Raw genomic sequence first — 22,013 nt, forward strand, 5'->3', positions numbered from 1 at the left:
GTAAACAACGGGGAATTGTGAGCAGCACTACCGCTTGTGACGTCACGCTACTTCCGGTAGGGGCAAGGTTTTTTTTATCAGCGAGCAAAAGTTGCGAACTTTATCGTCGATTTTCTCTACTAAATCCTTTCAGCAAAAATATGGCAATATCGCGAAATGATCAAGTATGACACATAGAATGGATCTGCTATTCCCGTTTAAATAAAATAAAAAAATTTCAGTAGGCCTTTCATTTCACTAATAAGTTTCCTATGGGCCTGACCTTTTTTATTATTTTTTTTGCCCAATTAGCCTGATCTACAAACCCCAAAACCAGTGAAGTTGGCACCTTGTGTAATTCGTAAATAAAAACAGAATACAATGATTTGCACATCCTTTTCAACTTATACTCAATTGAATAGACTGCATAAACAAGATATTTAATGTTCGAACGGAGAAACCTGATTTTAGGTTTAGTTTAGGTGACTTAATTCTGCCTCAAAAGTTTGTGCAGTAATGATCTAAGAGGGACCACAGTAATGAGATCCCATCCGACACAAACACTTTAAGACTTTAGAGATTTGAGGTTGATGATCCATCTTTGGCCCTTTTAGCACAATTACAGAAACATGCTTCGCCACGCTGACAAGTGCTCAGGAACCTCTCTAAACACACAAACAGAGTTAGTTTTACAATCATAGATTAAGATAAAAACCTCACAAATAAAGTGTACCTAAAGGTTTTCAGAGGGGCATGTGTATCCCCCAAAATGAATGGTCTAGAACAGTGGTCCCAACCTTTTTGTAGCTGGGGACCGGTCAACGCTTGAAAATGTGTCCCACTGACAGGGGGGGATTTTAATTTTTTTTTATTTTAATTTTTTTTTCCCATAAAGAAATACAATCATGTGTGCTTACGGACTGTATCCCTGCAGACTGTATTGATCTATGTTGACATACACATACACAATATGTATGTATTGTGTTTTTTATGCTGATTTAATTTAAAAAATTAAAAAATATTATTATTTTTTATTTTTTTTATTTTTTTTAATTTCTTCCGCGGCCCGGTACCAATCGGCCCGGTGTTTGGGGACCACTGGTCTAGAACAGTGTTTTTCAACTTTTTCTGAGCAGAGGCACATTATTTTCATTGAAAAAATCCAGAGGCACACCACCAGCAGAAAACATAAAAAAATTAAACTCAGCAGCCGATATTGAGGACAAAAAGTTGTTCTTGCAATTGTTGGATATGAATTTAAACCATAACCAACCACTATAGCTCTTGTCTCAAAGTAGATGTACTGTCACGACCTGTCACATCACGACGTGATTTATTTTGAGTTTTCCTGTGCGTAGTGTTTTAGTTCTTGTCTTGCGCTCCTATTTTGGTGGCTTTTCCTGTTTTGTTGGGATTTTCCTGTAGCAGTTTCATGTCTTCCTTGGACGCTATTCCCCGCACCTGCTTTGTTTTCGCAATCAAGACTATTTAAGTTGTGCGGACGCTATCCTTCTTTGTGGGGACATTGTTGATCGTCATGTCAGTACTTTGTGGACGCCGTCTGCTCCACACGCTTTTAAGTCTTTGCTATCGTCCAGCATTCTGTTTCTGTTTACTTTGCAGCCAGTTCAGTTTTAGTTTCGTTTTGCATGGCCATCCCGAAGCTTCAATGCTTTTTCTTAGCCTTTTGTTTATTTTTGGTTTAAGCGTTAAATACCTTTTTACCTACACGCTGCCTTCCGCATATCGTGATCACGACAAACCATGTTCCCGACATCTACAAAGCAATTAGCTACTTGCTGCCACCTACTGATGTGTAAGAGTATTACACGGTTACTCTGCCGAGCTGTAGACAACACAGACACTCAACAACGGCACATTATTTGTGGATTATAATCACTGGTTTGCAAAAAACATTTTTAACCCAAATAGGTGAAATTACATAATATCCCACGACACACCAGACTGTATATCATGGCACACTAGTGTGCCACGGCACAGTGTTTGAAAAACACTGGTCTAGAAAACAAGACGTGTTCTATTTCTTCTGTTCTCATATTTCCCCCTGTTGTGTGTCTCATGCCGAAGTGTGTGAGTGTGCAGTACAGCATGTGTGCGTTTTCCACTCAGCCTGTAATCGCTTGTGAATCAGCGTCTCTAAAAGGCTTGTAATTGATTCTGCTGTAATTGGTCAATGACAGGAGCAGATTTGGCAGAAATGGAGCATAAACACGCCTCAGACACAATTTCCATGATCAATGGGAGAGAGCGAGCTTATGTGGGGAGAGTGAGAGTTTAGGACGGGGAAGGAAATATTGGAGTGGCGAGGGTCGCGCCATCTCACACTGCAGCACTGGGATATTTAAGCATCACCGCCATGTCTGATTGAAGCACAGAGGCTGAGAAAGCTCAGCGTATCAAAGACTTTTCAAAAAGCCTTTTACTCTTTCTTCATCTTTCTTTTCTTTCCCCCAACTGTCATACTATGTTTCTGTCAATGAAATGAGAAGGGACGGAGAAATAAATCCCAATGAAATGCTCAAATAGCGCTTCATAATGGAAGTCTGCTACAGTGTGCTCTAGCAGTATAATATTGAGATACAGTCAAGTTGTCCAAATAGGTTCTTTATGATTACCTTGTTTTCTGATAGCATATTTAAATCAACCATTTAATAAACTGATCAAACTGGTTATGTAGTTCCTCTTGAACATGAATAATTATCAAGACATTTTGGACAATTGTATGCTTCCAAAAGAATGGGAACGGTTCAGGGAAGGCACTTTTCTATTTCAGCGTGACATCAGACCTCACAATAGGGCTAGGCCAGGGGTAGGGAACCTATGGCTATAGAGCCAAATGTGGCTCTTTTGATGACTGCATCCGGCTCTCAGATAAATCTTGGCTGATATTGCTTAACACAATAAGTAATGAATAATTTTGCTGGTAATCACAGTGTTAAAAATAACGTTCAAAATATAAAACATTGTCATGCATTTTAATCCATCCATCCGTTTTCTACCGCACCTGTTCAAGAAGTCGCATTTATGGTAAGAAGTATTTTATTTACTATTAGTTAGCTTCAGAATAACAATGTTATTAAAAAGAATAAGAATAATATTATACTCCAAAATGTTGGTCTTACTTAAAAATGCACACATTTAGTTGTATTCAGTGTTAAAAAATATTTTATGGCTCTCACGTTAATACATTTTAAAATATTTGGCTTACATGGCTCTCTTAGCCTAAAAGGTTCCCGACCCCTGGGCTACGCAATAGTGAGAATGTTGGTATTGATCTAATACCAAAGTAAATACCAATATCGATATGTTTTACTTGAAACGTTGTTGTCAAATACTTTTGCAAATTTTCCGCAAGTTAATTAATCCATCCATTTTCTACCGCTTGTCCTTTATGGACAAGCCACCGGCTTCGCTGGGCCCGAGCTCATGTAAGATGGACCGATGCAAAGTGTAAAAGTGTTCTGTGGTCTGACGAGTCCACATTTCGTGCACAGTTTCCAAAAACTGTGCACGTTGTGTCCTCCAGGAACAAAGAGGAAAATAACCATCCGGATTGTTATAGGCGCAAAGTTCAAAAGCCAGCATCTGTGATGGTATGGGGGTGTATTAGTGCCCAAGGCATGAGTAACTTACACATCTGTGAAGGCACCGTTAATGCTGAACAGTACATACAGGTTTTGGAGTAACATTTGTTGCCATCCAAGCAACGTTATCATGGACGCCCCTGCTTATTTCAGCAAGACAATGCCAAGCCACGTGTTACAACAGCGTGGCTTCATAGTAAAAGAGTGCGGGTACTAGACTGGCCTGCCTGTAGTCCAGACCTGTCTCCAATTCACACACTAGGGCCAATTTAGTGTTGCCAATCAACCTATCCCCAGGTGCACATGTCTTTGGAGGTGGGAGGAAGCCAGAGTACCCGGAGGGAACCCACACAGTGACGGGGAGAACATGCAAACTCCACACAGAAAGAGCCCAAGCTATGATTATAATAAAACAGAACAAATGTTTTTTATCAACTGAATAAAACTGTAACAGTTTAGAAATAATAAAATAGTTCCCTTATTGCGTTCTACTTCACACAACTGTTTAGGAAAAGTCACTAGTCAAAAAAACAAAACAAAATAATATAACAATTAATGCAGCAAAAATAAATTATGCCAAAATATATATTTTTTTCAGATAAATCACAGAGGTTATTACTCTCTTGCTATTTTAAAGTTAAAGTACCAATGCTTGTCACACACACACACTAGGTGTGGTGAAATGTGTCCTCTGCATTTGACCCATCCCCTTGTTCACCCCTTGGGAGGTGAAGGGAGCAGTGAGCAGTAGCGGTGGCCGCGCCCGGGAATCATTGTTGGTGGTTTAACCCCCAATTCCAACCCTTGATGCTGAGTGCCGAGCAGGGAGGTGATGGGTCCCATTTTTATAGTCTTTGGTATGACTCGGCCGGGGTTTGAACTCACAACCTACCGATCTCAGGGCAGACACTTTAACCACTTGGCCACTATTTTGGGGTGGAATTTGCCAGCAAACACACCAGTCAGAGTCTCCTCACTCATCTTTGCACGTATGCATTGACCTGATCACTAACCATATAACAATCTGTGCAGCCCTTCAGGTAACAATCCACTGGTAAAGTAAAGGAGCATGTACGGTCCAACAAAAATGTGTGATTCATCTGCACATATACATGATTAATGTGTTAATCATTGGGATGAATTATATGATTTAATTTTTTTTTTGGACTGATTTATGACAAATATAACCACGGGTTACTTGTAGTGCAAACTCCTCTCTACCTGCATGAGCAGAGAGAGAAGAGGTGTGCTGTTTCCAAAGACCGAATAAGAGAAACGGCAACTCTGAGGAAAATCGAGTAATTTGCTGGACGTATAATGTTGAGAAACTGCAACAAAAGTATCGATCAAATCAAACCAGTATAGATATGATACCAATACAATAGAACCTCAATGTATGAGTTTAATTTGTTCTGTGACAGAGCTCTTAACTCAAAACACTTGTATCTCAAATCAATGTGTCCCATTGAAATTAATTAAAATACATTCCATTGGTTCTTAGCCTCCAAAACAGCACAACGTTAATATGTAACATGCCTTTTGAAAAGGAAAACAAACGCTAAAATAAAACTAAAACAATGCTATTTGGTAGCAGTAGAAGAGAAAGACAAACACAAATACAAATAGATGTAGTAAATATTGAAAGGGTAAAATAAAACACATTTTTGGCTGTAAAAATAGATAATAAAATGAATTGGAAATCTCATGTAAAAAATATACATAAAGTAGCAAGAAGCACGTCAAATATGAATAAAGCTAAACATGTTCTAGACCAAAAATCACTTTATATTCTTTACTGCTCGCTAGTGTTACCATATCTGAGTTATTGTGTAGAAATATGGGGAAACAACTACAAATGTGCGCTTCATTCACTAACGGTGTTACAAAAAAGATCACTTAGAATAATACATAATGTTGGATATAGAGAACTTACAAACACTTTATTTATTAAATCAAAAATATTGAAATTCAACAATTTGGTGCATTTGCAAACAGCTAAAATGATGTATAAAGCAAACTATAACCTGCTACCCAAGAGTGTACAACAATTCTTCTCAACAAAAGAGGATAAATATAACCTTAGAGGAAAATCTAATTTGAAACATCTGTATGCTCATACAACACTTACAACCTTTATCATATCTATATGTGGAATTAAATTATGGAATGGATTAACCAAAGAAATCAAAGAAAACACAAATATGATTCAGTTTAAGAGACTGTTTAAACTACAAGTGTTCACAAAATACACAGAACAAGAATTATGAAGAATGTCTTGAATCCTTTTTTTTTCTTTTTTTTTTTATTGAGAGAAAGATTATTTATGTTTGCTTACTATGGTATATTTTTTATTTATTATTTATTTGTTCACTGTTCTGTTACAGAGAACAAGGACATTGGATAAAATTGCTATGGTATGAAAAGGGGTAGGATTAAATAAGTTTTCTGCTTTTTCCTACTCCTTTTCGGACTTGCTGTAATGAAACAGCTGGAAATGTGTGATGCATTACATTGTATTGTATGCCTGTTCGAAATAAACTGAAACTGAACTGAACTGAACTAAACGTTTCGATAATGAAAATTGTATAAAAACAATACAATAGAATGTACTACTAACAACTGCAATATTTTTATGAAATAATGTAATAATTATGTACATTATTTAACTTGGAGAGTGGACTTTTACGGTATCTCCTTCCAGCTGCTTCTCCGTCAAACGCACCATCAGCAGCTTCTATTTATTTGATAAAAATCTCTGCCATTTAGATATTATTTTGACATTCTTGGCTAATGTGATCGACTCATTCTGTAGCAAGTGCTACACTCGAGCTGCTTCGCCAAGTCTGCAACATGCTCTATTATATTTTTGATGATTTGTTTCTTTTAACCCCTACCTCACAAATGTTTTTCTAGATGAACATAAAAAAACACACAAATACACACTCGGAAGTACTGTACAAAGTATTCCCAGAATAGAGAAATCTGTTTGACTTGCAGAGAAATGGCCAGATGTAGTGTCAAAGCACAAAACCCACTAGGCTGAGTAATATCCATCTCGAAGAAGTGTTTTGAATTCATCTGAGGACCACTATCAGCATGTTATTGTGTATTTTTGTTATTTAAATATTTGTATTATAAACGATAAAAGGTTTGCAAAGACTGAGTACAGTTCGTAAGTATGTTTTGAAAGTTTGCATATGTGTGTGTGTCTCTACAGGGTTACGAAGTGCGCAAGATAACTGCCATCGACCAGGATTTGGGACGACCGAGAGGGATCGGCTACAACATCATTTCAGGTCTGTGTCACACAATCAATCTGACATCCAAAGCACAGAAAGTGGAATCGATCACCTCTTATCATAATCCCCCAGAAATAATAGACAAGTCTCATCAAACACAGTCGTCAATAAGAGGGCGCAGCCTCTCAGAATGACAAAGTAGACTTTCCCTAAGCATGTATTAATCACAACTGTGTGACGAAGTCAGCCTTCATTCAGTTAACCTGGCCCTAGTCTATTCAAAGCGGGATTACAGGGTTGTTTATTTCTAGAAAGACATATTTTACCGCTGGCAAATATAGTGATCACGTTGCTGTGTTGTTGTTGACTTATGCTGTTTCAATTATTTTATTTGATGATTAGTTATGCTAAAATCTGAAGTGTCAGTGCTAAGTACTCTGTAGGTTGTAGAATGTGACAGATTTTGTGGAGAAGACGTGTCCAAGCTGCAGTTTGCATGGAGCTGATAAGGCTGGAGCAGCGATCCTGCTTACATATTCCTGAACTGATTTTTTCTCTGCCAAGGATGCGATGTTTGTGCCTGCCAGTTACTTTGTCTATCTGCCAGGAGGATATCTCATGAACTGGTAAACGGATTTCCATGAAAATTGATGGACAGATCAACCTTGGGACAAGGAGGCTTGTATTAGATTTTGGTGTTGATCCAGGCAAGGATTCTCAATATTGGATAGGCCCCGTACCTTCGTTTTCTTGCCTTATCTATGAACTGACATGGAAATACAAAAATGACTCCAAAACCCTCTAGCAAATTTTGCCAAGGCAAATAAACCAAGATGTTAATGACTTTTTGGAGAACAAAATGTACTGTTTTGTAAGGTTGGATTTTATGGGAGCTAACCTTTTTTTTGGCACAAACACTTTAGCTGTTAGGCTGGATTATGTGATTTTCAGTGGATATTTAATGACATCTGGGATGGTTACCTGTAACGTATAGTACGATGTATATTTTAACAAACATGGACTTAAATGAATAACTCTCTAACACTCACATTATTTTTGCTATGGATTAACAGGAGAATCACTTTCTTCTGGTGTGGATAATATGTATTGGATATGCTTTAGTGTACATTTTGTGTAAATGTGCTCCGGTCACATTTATAACGCATTTTTTGGAGTCTGTTTTAAACATTATATAGATTCACCCGGTCACAACATTAGGTAGACAATAACATTTATGATTCAGAAAAGACCAAATTCATCAAGGGTGCCCTTTAAGTGGATAAAAGTGGAAGCATTTCAGTGAATGGATATACTACATATAAATATGAATAAAAATATGTACAGCAGAAATGGACATCTACATCAACAATATGATTTGCCTGAGTGGCTGGACAGGACAAAAAAAAAAAGCAAATCATTTTAAGTTGTTTCAGATGTTATCTCAGTTTGTTTTATTCTTCTATTTTTGATAATAATCCAGGGGTTGTGTTAAAAATATATTGACAGAAGATCATTGAGAACTGCTCCGAAATTCAATTGAAGGTACAGGATTTTGTAAGCGGTTGGACTAACTTTTAGGGAGGGAACTTTTGTTTGCAAATAAAAACGGATGTTATATACAACCCAGACCTGGGAAAAATACGGCCTGCGGGCTGCTCACAACCCATTGAGATTTTCAATCTGGCCTGCCGAATGTTTCCAAAAATGTTTTTTCAACGTTTAACATAGAAACTGTAGCCGCCATTATGATGTGCAGCGCTGTTTTCAAATTACTGTAAGTCTTTAACCCTAGAAAGTATTTCAGTAGTTAGAATCTGAGTGATATACGAGTTATTACGGTAATGTACGTCACAGCAGATCCAGGCAGACGAGGCACCACGCAGTGTGGGTGGAGTTTGTTTCCAGAGCAGCCAGCCTGAGTGTGTCGAGGACAGACGTAGAAGCACATTTTTACAACAAAGTTTTGCAGAAAAGTGATATATATTAGATTATAGGTGTTTTTTACTCATTGCGTTCATATTTTGTCATGTTTGTTGCATTTTTGTTGCGTTGTGCTTCATTGTAATAGATGTTGATTGAGGAGGTAGTCTGAGAAGTAAAAGAGGAGTGATGTTCACATGTTAATATTCAGTGTTTTATTGTTCATTGTAAATCCCACTTTTTTTTTTTGCATGTGCATCCTGGGCGTCTCTTTCAGTAAAAAAAATATACATTTTTGGAAGTTAAAGTTAAAGTACCAATGATTGTCACACACACACACACTAGGTGTGGTGAAATTTGTCCTCTGCATTTGACCCATCCCCTTGATCACCCCCTGGGAGGTGGGGGGAGCAGTGGGCAGCAGCGGTGCCGCGCCCGGGAATCATTTTTGAAGTAACCTGTCATTAATTTTTTAGCATTTTATCAGACATTATTGTTTTTGTTGTAGTGTTCCTGATATATATTACATTTTTATATATTATATATAATTGGATTTTATTTTTTTTACAGGTTACTCCTATATATATATATATATATATATATATATATATATATATATATATATATATATATATATATACATATATATTAGGGCTGTCAAACAGTTAAAATATTAATTGTGATTAATCAAATTGTTAATAGTTAACTCAAAATTAATCACAATTAATCGCAGATAGGTATAATTTTTCATCATTAATAAGTGTACCCTAGACAGATCATTTGCAAGGGGGCTGGCTTCATATTGCTGCATGACAATGTTTTAACTTTCTCATTTATTAATAAAATGTAATATTGAGACTTGACCAGAATAGAATTGACACAATATCTCAACCAGCCAGAAAAATCCCTACCCCCCACAACCCTGTGTGTATGGCTGGTGTTAATGTGTATGCTAGTGTGTTATTGTTGTCATTTTTCCCCTGGTCTGTGAACACACGGTGTCTGCAAAGAATGAACAAGTGTTGTGTGTCTTGAAGTGAAGCACAGAGGCAGACGTGTGTGCATAAAGGAAATACTTGTTGGAATTGGGCCCGTTGTTGGCATAAACTTGGCCATTAAAGCTAAAAAGAGCGTCATACTTTGTTTGTTTTCTTCTGGATGCAACAATACATTATATTACTTTATTTTGGTATCTGTGGCAGCAAATATTAAGCCCGTACATTAAGGATAAACCCTTAACGTAGTTAAACCAAATTGATAGTGTAGCGCTTTTGTTTTGAAGCCGGAAAAGTGTGTGATTGGTTTGAGAAAGTATCTTGACATGTTTTGATGTCGGATCAACTGTTTGCAATAAAAAAAAGTCTCCTCTCGACATCCTGCCGACCGTCTTTCATTTCTGTTGAGCTTTGATTTCATCTTACTGACTGAAGCAGTCACAGTAAATATTTAAATGTTATGTTATCATTGTACCTTAACCACAATCTGAACACAGAATTGAAGCACCACCCACCTCTGAACGACACGCACAGCAGGCGTTTGCTGCAGAGATGTCACCTCTTCTCACGGCAAAATATAGTCCTTTTTTAGTCGGGAGAACAACTTGCCATGGCTTTGAACTTGATATTTCCATAAGGTAGACTTTCCTTTGTCTATTTCTGCTCACATGTGGCTATGTATGTGTGTGTATATATATATATATATATATATATATATATATATATATATATATATATATATATATATATATATATATATATCCATCCATCCATCCTCTACCGCTTGTCACTTTCGGGTTTGCGGTGGGTGCATTTGGGCGGTAGGCGGGGTACACTCTGGACAAGTCTCCACCTCATCACAGGGTCAACACAGATAGACAGACAACATTCACACTCACATTCACACACTAGGGCCAATTTAGTGTTGCCAATCAACCTATCCCCTATTTTTTTTCTCTCTCAATGTGGCCGCCGAGTCCAAACTATTTCCCAGGTCTAACTTAAACTGTGTTGTTAAAACAAACACTCATGCAGAGCATTACAGTAATGTGTGAAGTATAAACTCTGCATGCCCTCGTCAAGCCCCAGGATGGCCAAGATGGACCGACATCAGTGCTAACAGTTTTGCCAGCTGGCTAAAAAAGGCTCTGGCACTGTTTAGTTACAACAGGAATTTGGGGTGATGGAGATAGTCATTTTTGGACCATCTGCTGTGTCACCGCCTGACTTCAATGTTAAATGAAGGAATTTACCTCCATGTATGAAACTTGGGCATATCCGTTGTGAGCAGTGGCATGTACAAAAAAAGTTGTGTAGTAGTTCCATATATACACACACACGTACACTCAAGTCACTCTTTTTTACTTTTTTTTGTAAACCGCAACATGCTTTGTCGTTGTGTCGGTGTGTGTTTGTTGCAAAGTTGAAGGGACAAGTTAAGCTCCAGAGGACAAGAACATTAAAAATACATTAATTACGTGGTGCTATGTATTCCCAGTCATTTAAAAATAAGTTATTGCACTGCACTAAGCCCCCATGGGGTTGAGCCCATTGGCTTGATCAAATTATTACAAGTCTGAAAGATAATGGAAGTTGAAGGGTGATGCAGCACCAGCACATAAAGGTGGAAGGGCTAGGCTTCCAGAGGACGCATGTGTACCCTTTTCCTTTTACTCTCGTAGGAACATAAGAGTGTCCAAGGGTGCTTCAGCACTTGTGTAAACTGTACCCCTTCTTGTCTGCAACAGCACTCATCAGTGTTAGTACATACATGATTGCAGATTTAGTTGACTCTGACTTAAGCTTCCCTCGTCATGTCGCCACTCCTCACTCGGTGTCCTCAAAGAGATCCGCATGCTCCTGCAGGACTCGTCTCATTAGTTCAGTAATTAAGATAAACCGGTTCTTAATTGCAACAGTGATTTATGTTAATGGTTGTGGGGCCTAAAATGCAGATTTTCTTTGCCTCAGCCAATCAGAAGCTATGTCTGGGATTTCACATGCACGAGAGGATGCCTCTCTGCAATGATGCAGTTGTTTGTTATGATGGCGGAGATATCCTGGAATGGGATAGTTCATTGTAACATCTCTGATACACATACATCCGTTCCATCTCACCTACTATACTCCTTCTATTTATCAGATAATCTACAATATAGACCTTTCATTTTGAAATGACAGAATTTTAAAAAAGTATTTGATATTTTAGAGGAGGGGGTGCCAGAGTGCGGGCAGCGGTAACAGTGAAGTGAAGTGAATTATATTTATATAGCGCTTTTCTCTAGTGACTCAAAGCGCTTTTAAACCCAATATCTAAGTTACATTTAAACCAGTGTGGGTGACACTGGGAGCAGGTGGGTAAAGTGTCTTGCCCAAGGACACAACGGCAGTGACTAGGATGGCGGAAACGGGGATCGAACATGGAACCCTCAAGTTGCTGGCACGGCCACTCTACCAACCGAGCTATACCGCCCCAGTGGTGCCATATTTGGCACCACACATAACGGTGCCAAACATTCCAAAAATATTACAGAAAAACACATAAAAAGTGGACCATCGCACATCCCATCCATCCATCCATTTTCTACCGCTTGTCCCTTTTGGGGTCGCAAAACAGAAAAACACATAAAAAGTGGAATAAAAGAGCAAATAGGTGTGAAGTAACAGGAAAAATTTGAAATGTCGACGCTAAAAACTAAGGATGCACATTTTTTTGGTTTTTGTTTTAACTTATACCGAAACTGCTTTCCTGCTTCTCAAGAATGATACAGTTAACCGATTAACATATTTATATCTATTAGCTGCCGGTATCTTTATAGGCCTCCAAGACCTAGTTATAGGTCAGGGGTCGGCAACCCGCGGCTCCGGAGCCGCATGCGGCTCCTTGACCACTCTGATGCGGCTCAGCTACATACATGCCGACCCCCCCGATTTTCCCAGGAGATTTATGGATCTCAGTGTCTCTCATAGATTACTCCCAGGGAAAAAATAATCCTATTTACACTCTAATTACTAAATAAAGGGCGTGCCCTAATTGCACTGCAGTTATTGTCCTCTATAGCATTTACATACAGCATGCCAGTCCAGCCACATGTTGCATGTTGTTATTACTTGCACACACAGGAGACAGCAAAGCATACTTACTCATCAGCCACACAGCTTACACTGACGGTAGCCGTATCAAACAACTTTAACATTGTTACGTTACAAATATGCGCCACACTGTGAACCCACACCAAAAAAGAATGAAAAACACATTTCTGGAGAACATCCCACCGTAACACAACATAAACACAACACAACCATTACCCAGAATCCCATGCAGCCCTAACTCTTCCGGTCTACATTATACACCCCCGCTACCACCAAATCCCCCAACACTTCAACCCCCCCCCCACCCCCCCTCCGTGCGTTGGTTGAGCGGAAGAGTTAGGGCTGCATGGGATTCTGGGTATTGGTACCGTCAGTGTACGATGTGTGGCTGCTGAGGTAGTACGCCTTACTGTTAGGGATGGGTGTATCACACTTTTAGGATTTGATACGATATCGATACTTTTTCTTGCATTTTCATCGATACCAATAATTTCTTATTGGCAATTTTTTGTCAGTCAAAAATATTATTACTATTGTTATTATTTAAGACAAATCACAAGACAAATACAGACCATTTATACCACATTTATTATGGTCAATATATAATAAAAGTAAAATTAAAATAAATAACATAAATATGAAAAATAAATTAAATATTATATATAATAATAACTATATATTATATATAATAATAATTAAATATTAGGGCTTTCCAATTAACAGTCAAATCCGAATTGCAAGAAGCTGCAGTTATTTTTTTAAAGTTTGTGATATAATTAGCAATTAATGAAATATGAAATAGGCTAATGTTTTTGAAATGTAAGAAATCATGTTACAGATTAAAACCAAAATCACATTCAATCATATATTCAAGATTTTCTTGGAAAAAAATACAACTGTAATGCAAAGATGAAGAATCTCCAAATTGTATCTCTTTCTTATCTTGTTTTAAATACTCAAGCAATTTTCAACTAACAGTAAATTCCCCTGTGTGGAAATTATTTGAATTTAGGATAATCATTTAAACAAAAATATTCAGTAAACATTACTAAAAAAAAAAAAAACAATGCCTGTTTTAAGTCAACAATTGGACAACACTGGAAATGCCTGGCTGCATCGCTGTCGGCTGGCTGTGTGTGTGTTGCACGTTTACGACGCTCATTCGCTGTCTCCTGTCACGTGACTGGGCCAGCTCTATACTCTGCCAGGTACAGGGGTGTCCCAGCACATAGTAAGTTAAGTAAGTCATCAAAAACATCTGAAAGTGATGCTTGCACCCCCCACACGCCGTTTTTTGGTTTATATCGATACTTTTTTCAGAAAAGTGATGCCAAATGAGTAGCGTGTGAGTATCGATATATCGATACCACAGGATCGATACGCACATCCCTACTTGCTGTCACTTACGTGAGCAAGTTGAAATTGCATTCTACGTGTGGTCGAGCAGGTACACTGTTATGGCAGACTGTAGAGGGCGCCAAATGCAGTGTCATCACGCTCTGATATTCGGGAGTCTCCCGGGAAAAATGAGAGGGTTGGCAAGTATGACGCTATCAAGCGCCATTCATTCAAAACTCGCGGGCTGCACTAACATCAAATTTCCACATTAAAGTGCGTGCCGGTGCGTGTGTCGGAGACCCCTGGTTAACATAGCACAAAGCATTTAAGCTTTGTATGCGGTGTTTTTCATTTTAAATTTTTAAAATTTTTTTGTGGCTCCCATTACTTTCTTTAATTTGTGAAACTTGCCAAAATGGCTCTTTGAGTGGTAAAGGTTGCCGACCCCTGTTATAGGTGATCAGGTTTAATGTGATGGAGCACAATGGTTTTTTTTCTCCTCACTGAATGTATACATAACATTTGGAGCAAATAGAATGCAACATGTCTTCTTATGAAACAGTGAAGAAATCCCAGACGATCTACGCCATTTTGTTTACAGCAAACTCAGGAGAAGTTTACGAATTGAGTAGTAGAAAAGGATTGCTTGATTTAAAGTTAAAAGTCCCAACAATAGTCACACACACACACTAGGTGTGGTGAAATTATCCTCTGCATTTGACCCATCCCCATGTTCACCCACTGGGAGGTTGAGGGGAGCAATGATCAGCAGCGGTGGCCACGCTCGGGAATCATTTTGGTGATTTAACCCCCAATTCCAACCCTTGATGCTGAGTGCCAAGCAGGGAGGCAATGGGTCCCATTTTTATAGTCTTTGGTATGACTCGGCCGGGGTTTGAACTCACGACCTTCCAGTCTCAGGGCGGACACTCTGACCACAAGGCCACTGAGCACAAACAAACAAGCATTTGCTCACCCTAACCCACTTACTAATCTCGCTTCTTAGAATTGTTTTTTTTTGTTTGTTTTTAATCGGTTATCGGATATATTCTTAACGTTATTGGATTTATTGGTGTGACGATAATAAGCCCGTCATATATTTATCATGCACCCTTATTAATACCAAAAAGCTAACATGCAAGTCATCTATATACTGGAAGTCGTTCAGTTTTCAAATTACATTTTGGATTATTTTTGTTTTTAACTTTTACTTTTTGTTTTTTTCCTCAAATCTCTTTTGCAATAAACACAAATACCAAAACATGTATTGTTTGGTATTTAAAGGCCTACTGAAATGATTTGTTTTTATTTAAACGGGGATAGCAGATCCTTTCTATGTGTCATACTTGATCATTTCGCGATATTGCCATATTTTTGCTGAAAGGATTTAGTAGAGAACAACGACGATAAAGGTCGCAACTTTTGGTCGCTGATAAAAAAAAGCATTGCCTATACCGGAAGTAGCGTGACGTCACCGGAGGAAGGGCTGCTCACATTTCCCCATTGTTTACAATGCAGCGAGAGAGATTCGGACCAAGAAAGCGACGATTACCCCATTAATTTGAGCGAGGATGAAAGATTTGTGGATGAGGAAAGTGAGAGTGAAGGGCTACAGTGCAGTGCAGGACGTATCTTTTTTCGCTCTGACCGTAACTTAGGTACAAGGGTTCATTGGATTCCACACTTTCTCCTTTTTCTATTGTGGATCACAGATTTGTATTTTAAACCACCTCGGATACTATATCCTCTTGAAAATGAGAGTTGAGAACGCAAAATGGACATTCACAGTGACTTTTATCTCCACGACAATACATCGGCGAAGGTCTTTAGCTACTGAGCTAACGTGATAGCATCGGGCTCAAATGCAGATAGAAACAAAATAAATAAATCCCTGACTGGAAGGATAGACAGAAGATCAACAATACTATTAAACCATGGACATGTAAATACACGGTTAATAATTCCCAGCTTGGTGAAGCTTAACAATGCTGTTGCTAGCGACGCCATTGAAGCTAACTTAGCAACGGGACCTCACAGAGCTATGATAAAAACATTAGCGCTCCACCTACGCCAGCCAGCCCTCATTTGCTCATCAACACCCGTACTCACCTGCGTTACAGCGATCGACGGAAGGACGAAGGACTTCACCCGATCATCCGTGCGGTCGGCGACTAGCGTCGGCTAGGGCGTCTGCTATCCAAGTCAAAGTCTACCTGGTTGTGTTGCTACAGCCAGCCGCTAATACACCGGTCCCACCTACAACTTTCTTCTTTGCAGTCTTCATTGTTCATTAAAGAAATTGCAAAAGATTCATCAACACAGATGTCCAGAATACTGTGGAATTTTGAGATGAAAACAGAGCTTTTTTGTATTGGATTCAATGGGGTACCAATACTTCCGTTTCAACGATTGACGTCACGCGCATACGTCATCATACATAGACGTTTTCAACCGGAAGTTTAGCGGGAAATGTAAAATTGCACTTTATAAGTTAACCCGGCCGTATTGGCATGTGTTGCAATGTTAAGATTTCATCATTGATATGTAAACTATCAGACTGCGTGGTCGGTAGTAGTGGGTTTCAGTAGACCTTAAACCTTTTGATATTAGTTTTTTTTTTTACCTAGAAATGCCTTTTGATCAAATTATATCTTTTTTTCAATTAGTTCATTTAATAGATGTGTATAACATTAGTTATTTTACTAATTTAAACCCACAGCATTATCTGATCAAAAAGCCCTTAAAAGACTCAAAAGAAAAAGAAAAAAAGAAAGCATGTTTGATATTTTTGTTTAGGGCTGAAGTTTATTGAGATGTTTAAGCAAAAAAATATGAAAAAAAATGTAAATAACAATCCAAGTTTGTTTTACGCTCTTCAAAAACCTAAGGACGTGTATGTTCTGTTGGCATTGACGATGATTACAATCGAATGTCCCCAGAGGGTTAAGAAATAGGAACAAGACAAAAAAACTAACGAGTGTCTGTGATTTATAAAAGATAAGTTAATACATTTAAACTCTTAACAGGCTGAAAGTTTAATACCTTTGCCCTAAAAAGTCACAATTTTCACACATTTGCAAATTGTTTAGTTAGGAATATGATGGTCAATATACAAAGGCTTTAAAAAGTATGTTGTATTTTTCTTTTTGGGGGGGAAACCACTACAGAAGTTTACCAGTACAAGGAACAAGAAAATGCTAACCAGAGACTTGGACAATTGTGTCATTGGAAAGGATCTGGCTTCTTGATACAGTTGTTTAAAGGTATATTACATACACAATTGTATTTGCTATTTTAATGTTAAAATAAATGCACTAATCACTTAAATATGAAAAAACAAAACAAGGTGATAGTTTTTTTAACAAACACCTTCCAAAACCTTCCTGAATGTCTTCAAAGAGAAAGCAGTTTTACTTTAGCTTTTAGTTTTCTTATACAGTGATTAACTTTTGGTTTTGCAATGATACCTCGGTTTTTATACAATTTAACACACAGCGGGGACTCACTCTCGATTTTTGTAAACGATTATGACTGCAAAATAAGCCACTACAGAGCCAAATTCAGTTTTAGCATATATAAATAGTCCAATCAAAGTCAACAAGAGTTGAGTCCATGTTTCCAGAATGTCGCTGAACGCACCACACTGTTGTCTCCTGCCTATATGTGATTGTATCAATCATGTACAAAATGACATGTTAGTGTAACCCGCCTGGTGCAGTCCCTGCTTTTCGGTTCCACCCGGGATTTGAACCTGGGACGTCACCTAGAAACAGACGTATGAAAATGTTTCATTTGGTGTCTTTAAAAGAAATTATATAATATATATGTTGTTCATAGACATACTTGCCAACCTTGAGACCTCCAATATCGGGAGGTGGGGGGTAGGGGTTGGGGCGGGGTTGGGGGCGTGGTTATTTACAGCTAGAATTCACCAACTCGAGTATTTCATATATATATATATATATATATATATATATATATATATATATATATATATATATATATATATATATATATATATATATATATATATATGTATGAAATACTTGACTTTCAGTGAATTCTAGCTATATATATATATATATATATATATATATATATGTATGAATACTTGACTTTCAGTGAATTCTAGCTATATATATATATATATATATATATATATATATATATATATATATATATATATATATATATATATATATATATATATATATATATGTATGAAATACTTGACTTTCAGTGAATTCTAGCTATATATATATATATATATATATATATATATATATATATATATATATATATATATATATATATATATATATATATATATATATGTATGGAATACTTGACTTTCAGTGAATTCTAGCTATATATATATATATATATATATATATATATATATATATATATATATATATATATATATATATATATATATATATATATATATATATATATGTATGTATGAAATACTTGACTTTCAGTGAATTCTAGCTATATATATATATATATATATATATATATATATATATATATATATATATATATATATATATATATACATATGTATGGAATACTTGACTTTCAGTGAATTCTAGCTATATACATATATATATATATATATATATATATATATATATATATATATATATATATATATATATATATATATATATATATTTATTTTATTTACATAAAATAAATACTTGAATTTCAGTGTTCCGGTGGCTATCCATTTGATGGCAGTATTGTCCTGTTTAACTTCTCCGTTCATGATGAGTATATCATTTCGGCCACCGTGTTCAATGGAGAAGTCTGTTCTACATATTTACAGGCAACATACACCTTCCCCTTCGAACCGTCCTGGATGAACTGAAATTCTTGTTTCCATTCGTTTTGGAACTTGCAAGCGTATTTCTTCATCTTGCTCGTCGACGGCGTCGCCATGTCTGTAACTTTCTCGTTCTTCTGCTTCGTCTCCTTGTTGTGTGCACAGTTGTGCACTCTACTCTCTAAAAGCCCTAGATGTTATGACGTCATTGGGCAGGCAAGCTGTTTATATTGTGGGAAAGCGGACGTGAGAACAGGCTGTCCCCACTCAGTCTCAGGTCCGCATTGAGCTGGAGGGGGCGTGGCCTCCAGCTCCGGCTGAATACCGGGAGTTTGTCGGGAGAAAATCTCTGCCGGGAGGTTGTCGGCAGAGGCGCTGAATACCGGGAGTCTCCCGCTAAAAACGGGAGGGTTGGCAAGTATGTTCATAGATATATAGAGATGCTCTTATAACTGGAAATTAAAACATCCATCCATCCATTTTTTCTACCGCTTGTCCCTTACGGGGTCACAGGGGGTGCTGGAGCCTATCTCAGCTGCATTCGGGCGAAGGCGGGGTACACCCTGGACAAGTCGCCACCTCATCACAGGGCCAACACAGATAGACAGACAACATTCACACTCACATTCACACACTAGGGCCAATTTAGTGTTGTCAATCAACCTATCCCCAGGTGCATGTCTTTGGAGGTGGGAGGAAGCCGGAGTACCTGGAGGGAACGTAAGCAGTCACGGGGAGAACATGCAAACTCCACACAGAAAGATCCCGAGCCCGGGATTGAACTCAGGACCGTCGTATTGTGAGGCACATGCACTAACCCCTGTATCACCATGCTGCCCGAAATTAAAACATTTAAATTATTATTTTTTAATATATTTTTTTTTACAGTAAACATACAGTACAACCTCGATTTGCGAACTTAAATGGTTCTTGAACAGGGTTCGGCATGAGAGACGAGCTAACAGCCTGAGTATCAACCCAGTGGCCAGCACTGCTCTTAAAGAGAACGAGTTTTACAAACGTAGCTTACACATGGCCCATGTCTTCCATTACACTAGCACAAGAGTTCCGGCACTCTGATAAAGATGTGAAAGACACGATTGAGTTCAAGAAAGAAGTCGTAGAAGGGTTTAAAGCAGTGGTTCTTAACCTTGTTGGAGGTACCGAACCCCACCGAACCCTTCTTTAGGGAAAAATAAAATGTTTTTTTTTTTTAAATTTAAGACAAAGTTATATGTTTTTGGTAACACTTTAGTATGGTGAACATATTCTAAATAACAAAGACTTAATTTAGAGTTATTTGGACACTAGGGGAACATATTCTAAGTAATAAAGACTTAATTTAGACTTATTTGGTTAGAGTTAGGGTCAGGGTTAGAGGGTTAGGGTTATAATAAGGCCATGCCGAATAAGGCATTATTAAGTACTTAATAATGACTAGTTAAGAGCCAATATGTTACTAATTTGCATGTTAATAAGCAACTAATTAATGGTGAATATGTTCCCCATACTAAAGTGTTACCATGTTTTTTTACTGGTGCATAAAATGGACCGTGCATGAACATCACCTTGTTCAAAAAACAAAACCAACACAGTGCATAAACTCACAACAAATTACACACCTGCAAACCAGTCAGCTGTTGCCGTATCCATAATACGCCGATAGGGAGAAGTTTGTATTTACAAGATGAGTCGGGTGTGTTTTGACCTCCGCCGAACCCCTGAGGCCGACCTACCGAACCCCTAGGGTTCGATGGAACCCAGGTTAAGAACCACTGCTTTAAAGGATGCATTCTTAGGTCACATAAGGGTAGCTGAAAGGATATCAGAATACTTTTTTCATCCATTTGGGAAATTTGATCGGGTTGGCAGATCTCACCATGTGTGCAGGTCAATGTTGTGCAATTGAAGATCTGCTTACCCTGTCTTTTAGCAATGACACCTGCCTCAGGCAAGAGTGTTAAGTGACATTTCTATATTGCTTAAAATAGCTTCTAGTGTTACCGTACTCATTAGTATTGAACTGACATATATTTAAGTAGTATAGTAGGATGTAGTTTGCAAGAAGCAGACGTAGGAAAATGTTTCCTTTGATGTCTTTAAAATAAATGATAAAATATACGTTGTTCATAAATATATAGAGATGCTCTTATAACTGGAAATTAGAGCATTTCAATTCTTTTTTTTCTCTCTTTTTTTTTTTTTTACTGTAAACGTACAGGAGAACCTCGATTTGCGAACTTAAATGGTTCTTGAACAGTGATCGTAAATAGAAACATTTTTAAATTGAAGCAAATTTCTAACAATGTAGATAAATATGATTGATGGGTTCCAGCCTTGACAAATTATTCCAATGGATGACAATACAGTTTTCTATGAGGGTTACAGCATTTGTACATTAGGCATTGGGGATGATTTAACGGCGATGCGCCATAAAAAGAAATGATCCTGAAAATAACAGACATTTTAATAGCTATACTCTCATTTCCTTCTGGTCATGTTGGCAGCGTTTGATATCTAAGCATCATTTTCTCTACTACAAATAATTCTACAACATCCCTTATCATCCACTTCAAGCAGCCCCCAAACACAAGCAAGCAAGCGTGCAGACAGCCTTGGTCCGTCTCGCTTACATCAACGAGCCACGGAACTGACACACCAAAGCGTGATATGACCTTATCCCGGCACCATGTCCACTTTCTTCTTTGCACATAAACATATTGGGCATGAATTGATTGATTTGTCTTTACAATGTACAAAATACACCAAGCGAGGACAAACATTGGACAAGGAGCGCACTCAAAGAACAGAACGTGTCTAAATATGTTAAATGCATGTACAGCCTATGTTTCATTTCAGCCAGTGCTTTTGTTGCTATTTTCATTACTGTTAATGGGTGGACTGTCATCAGAATTTAATTGGATTATTCTTTGAAAACTACCTACACACAATTAAAAAATCTCCGGTGGTTATGGAAAAACTGGAGAAAGACCACAATAAAACAAATACCAAT

At 37.7% G+C, this 22,013-nt stretch overlaps 1 protein-coding gene across 1 annotated transcript in view; it reads left to right on the forward strand.

The window, feature by feature from the left end:
• LOC133656977 (cadherin-23-like) overlaps positions 1–22,013 on the forward strand; it is a 395,393-nt gene that overhangs the window by 175,087 nt on the left and 198,293 nt on the right. The window contains exon 9 of the mRNA XM_062057867.1: positions 6,802–6,880. Coding sequence (XP_061913851.1) covers positions 6,802–6,880 — 79 coding nt within the window. The remainder of the gene's footprint in view (positions 1–6,801; positions 6,881–22,013) is intronic.

This window comes from Entelurus aequoreus, linkage group LG09 (assembly GCF_033978785.1).
Source record: "Entelurus aequoreus isolate RoL-2023_Sb linkage group LG09, RoL_Eaeq_v1.1, whole genome shotgun sequence".
In the NCBI taxonomy this organism is placed as follows: Eukaryota; Metazoa; Chordata; class Actinopteri; order Syngnathiformes; family Syngnathidae; genus Entelurus; species Entelurus aequoreus.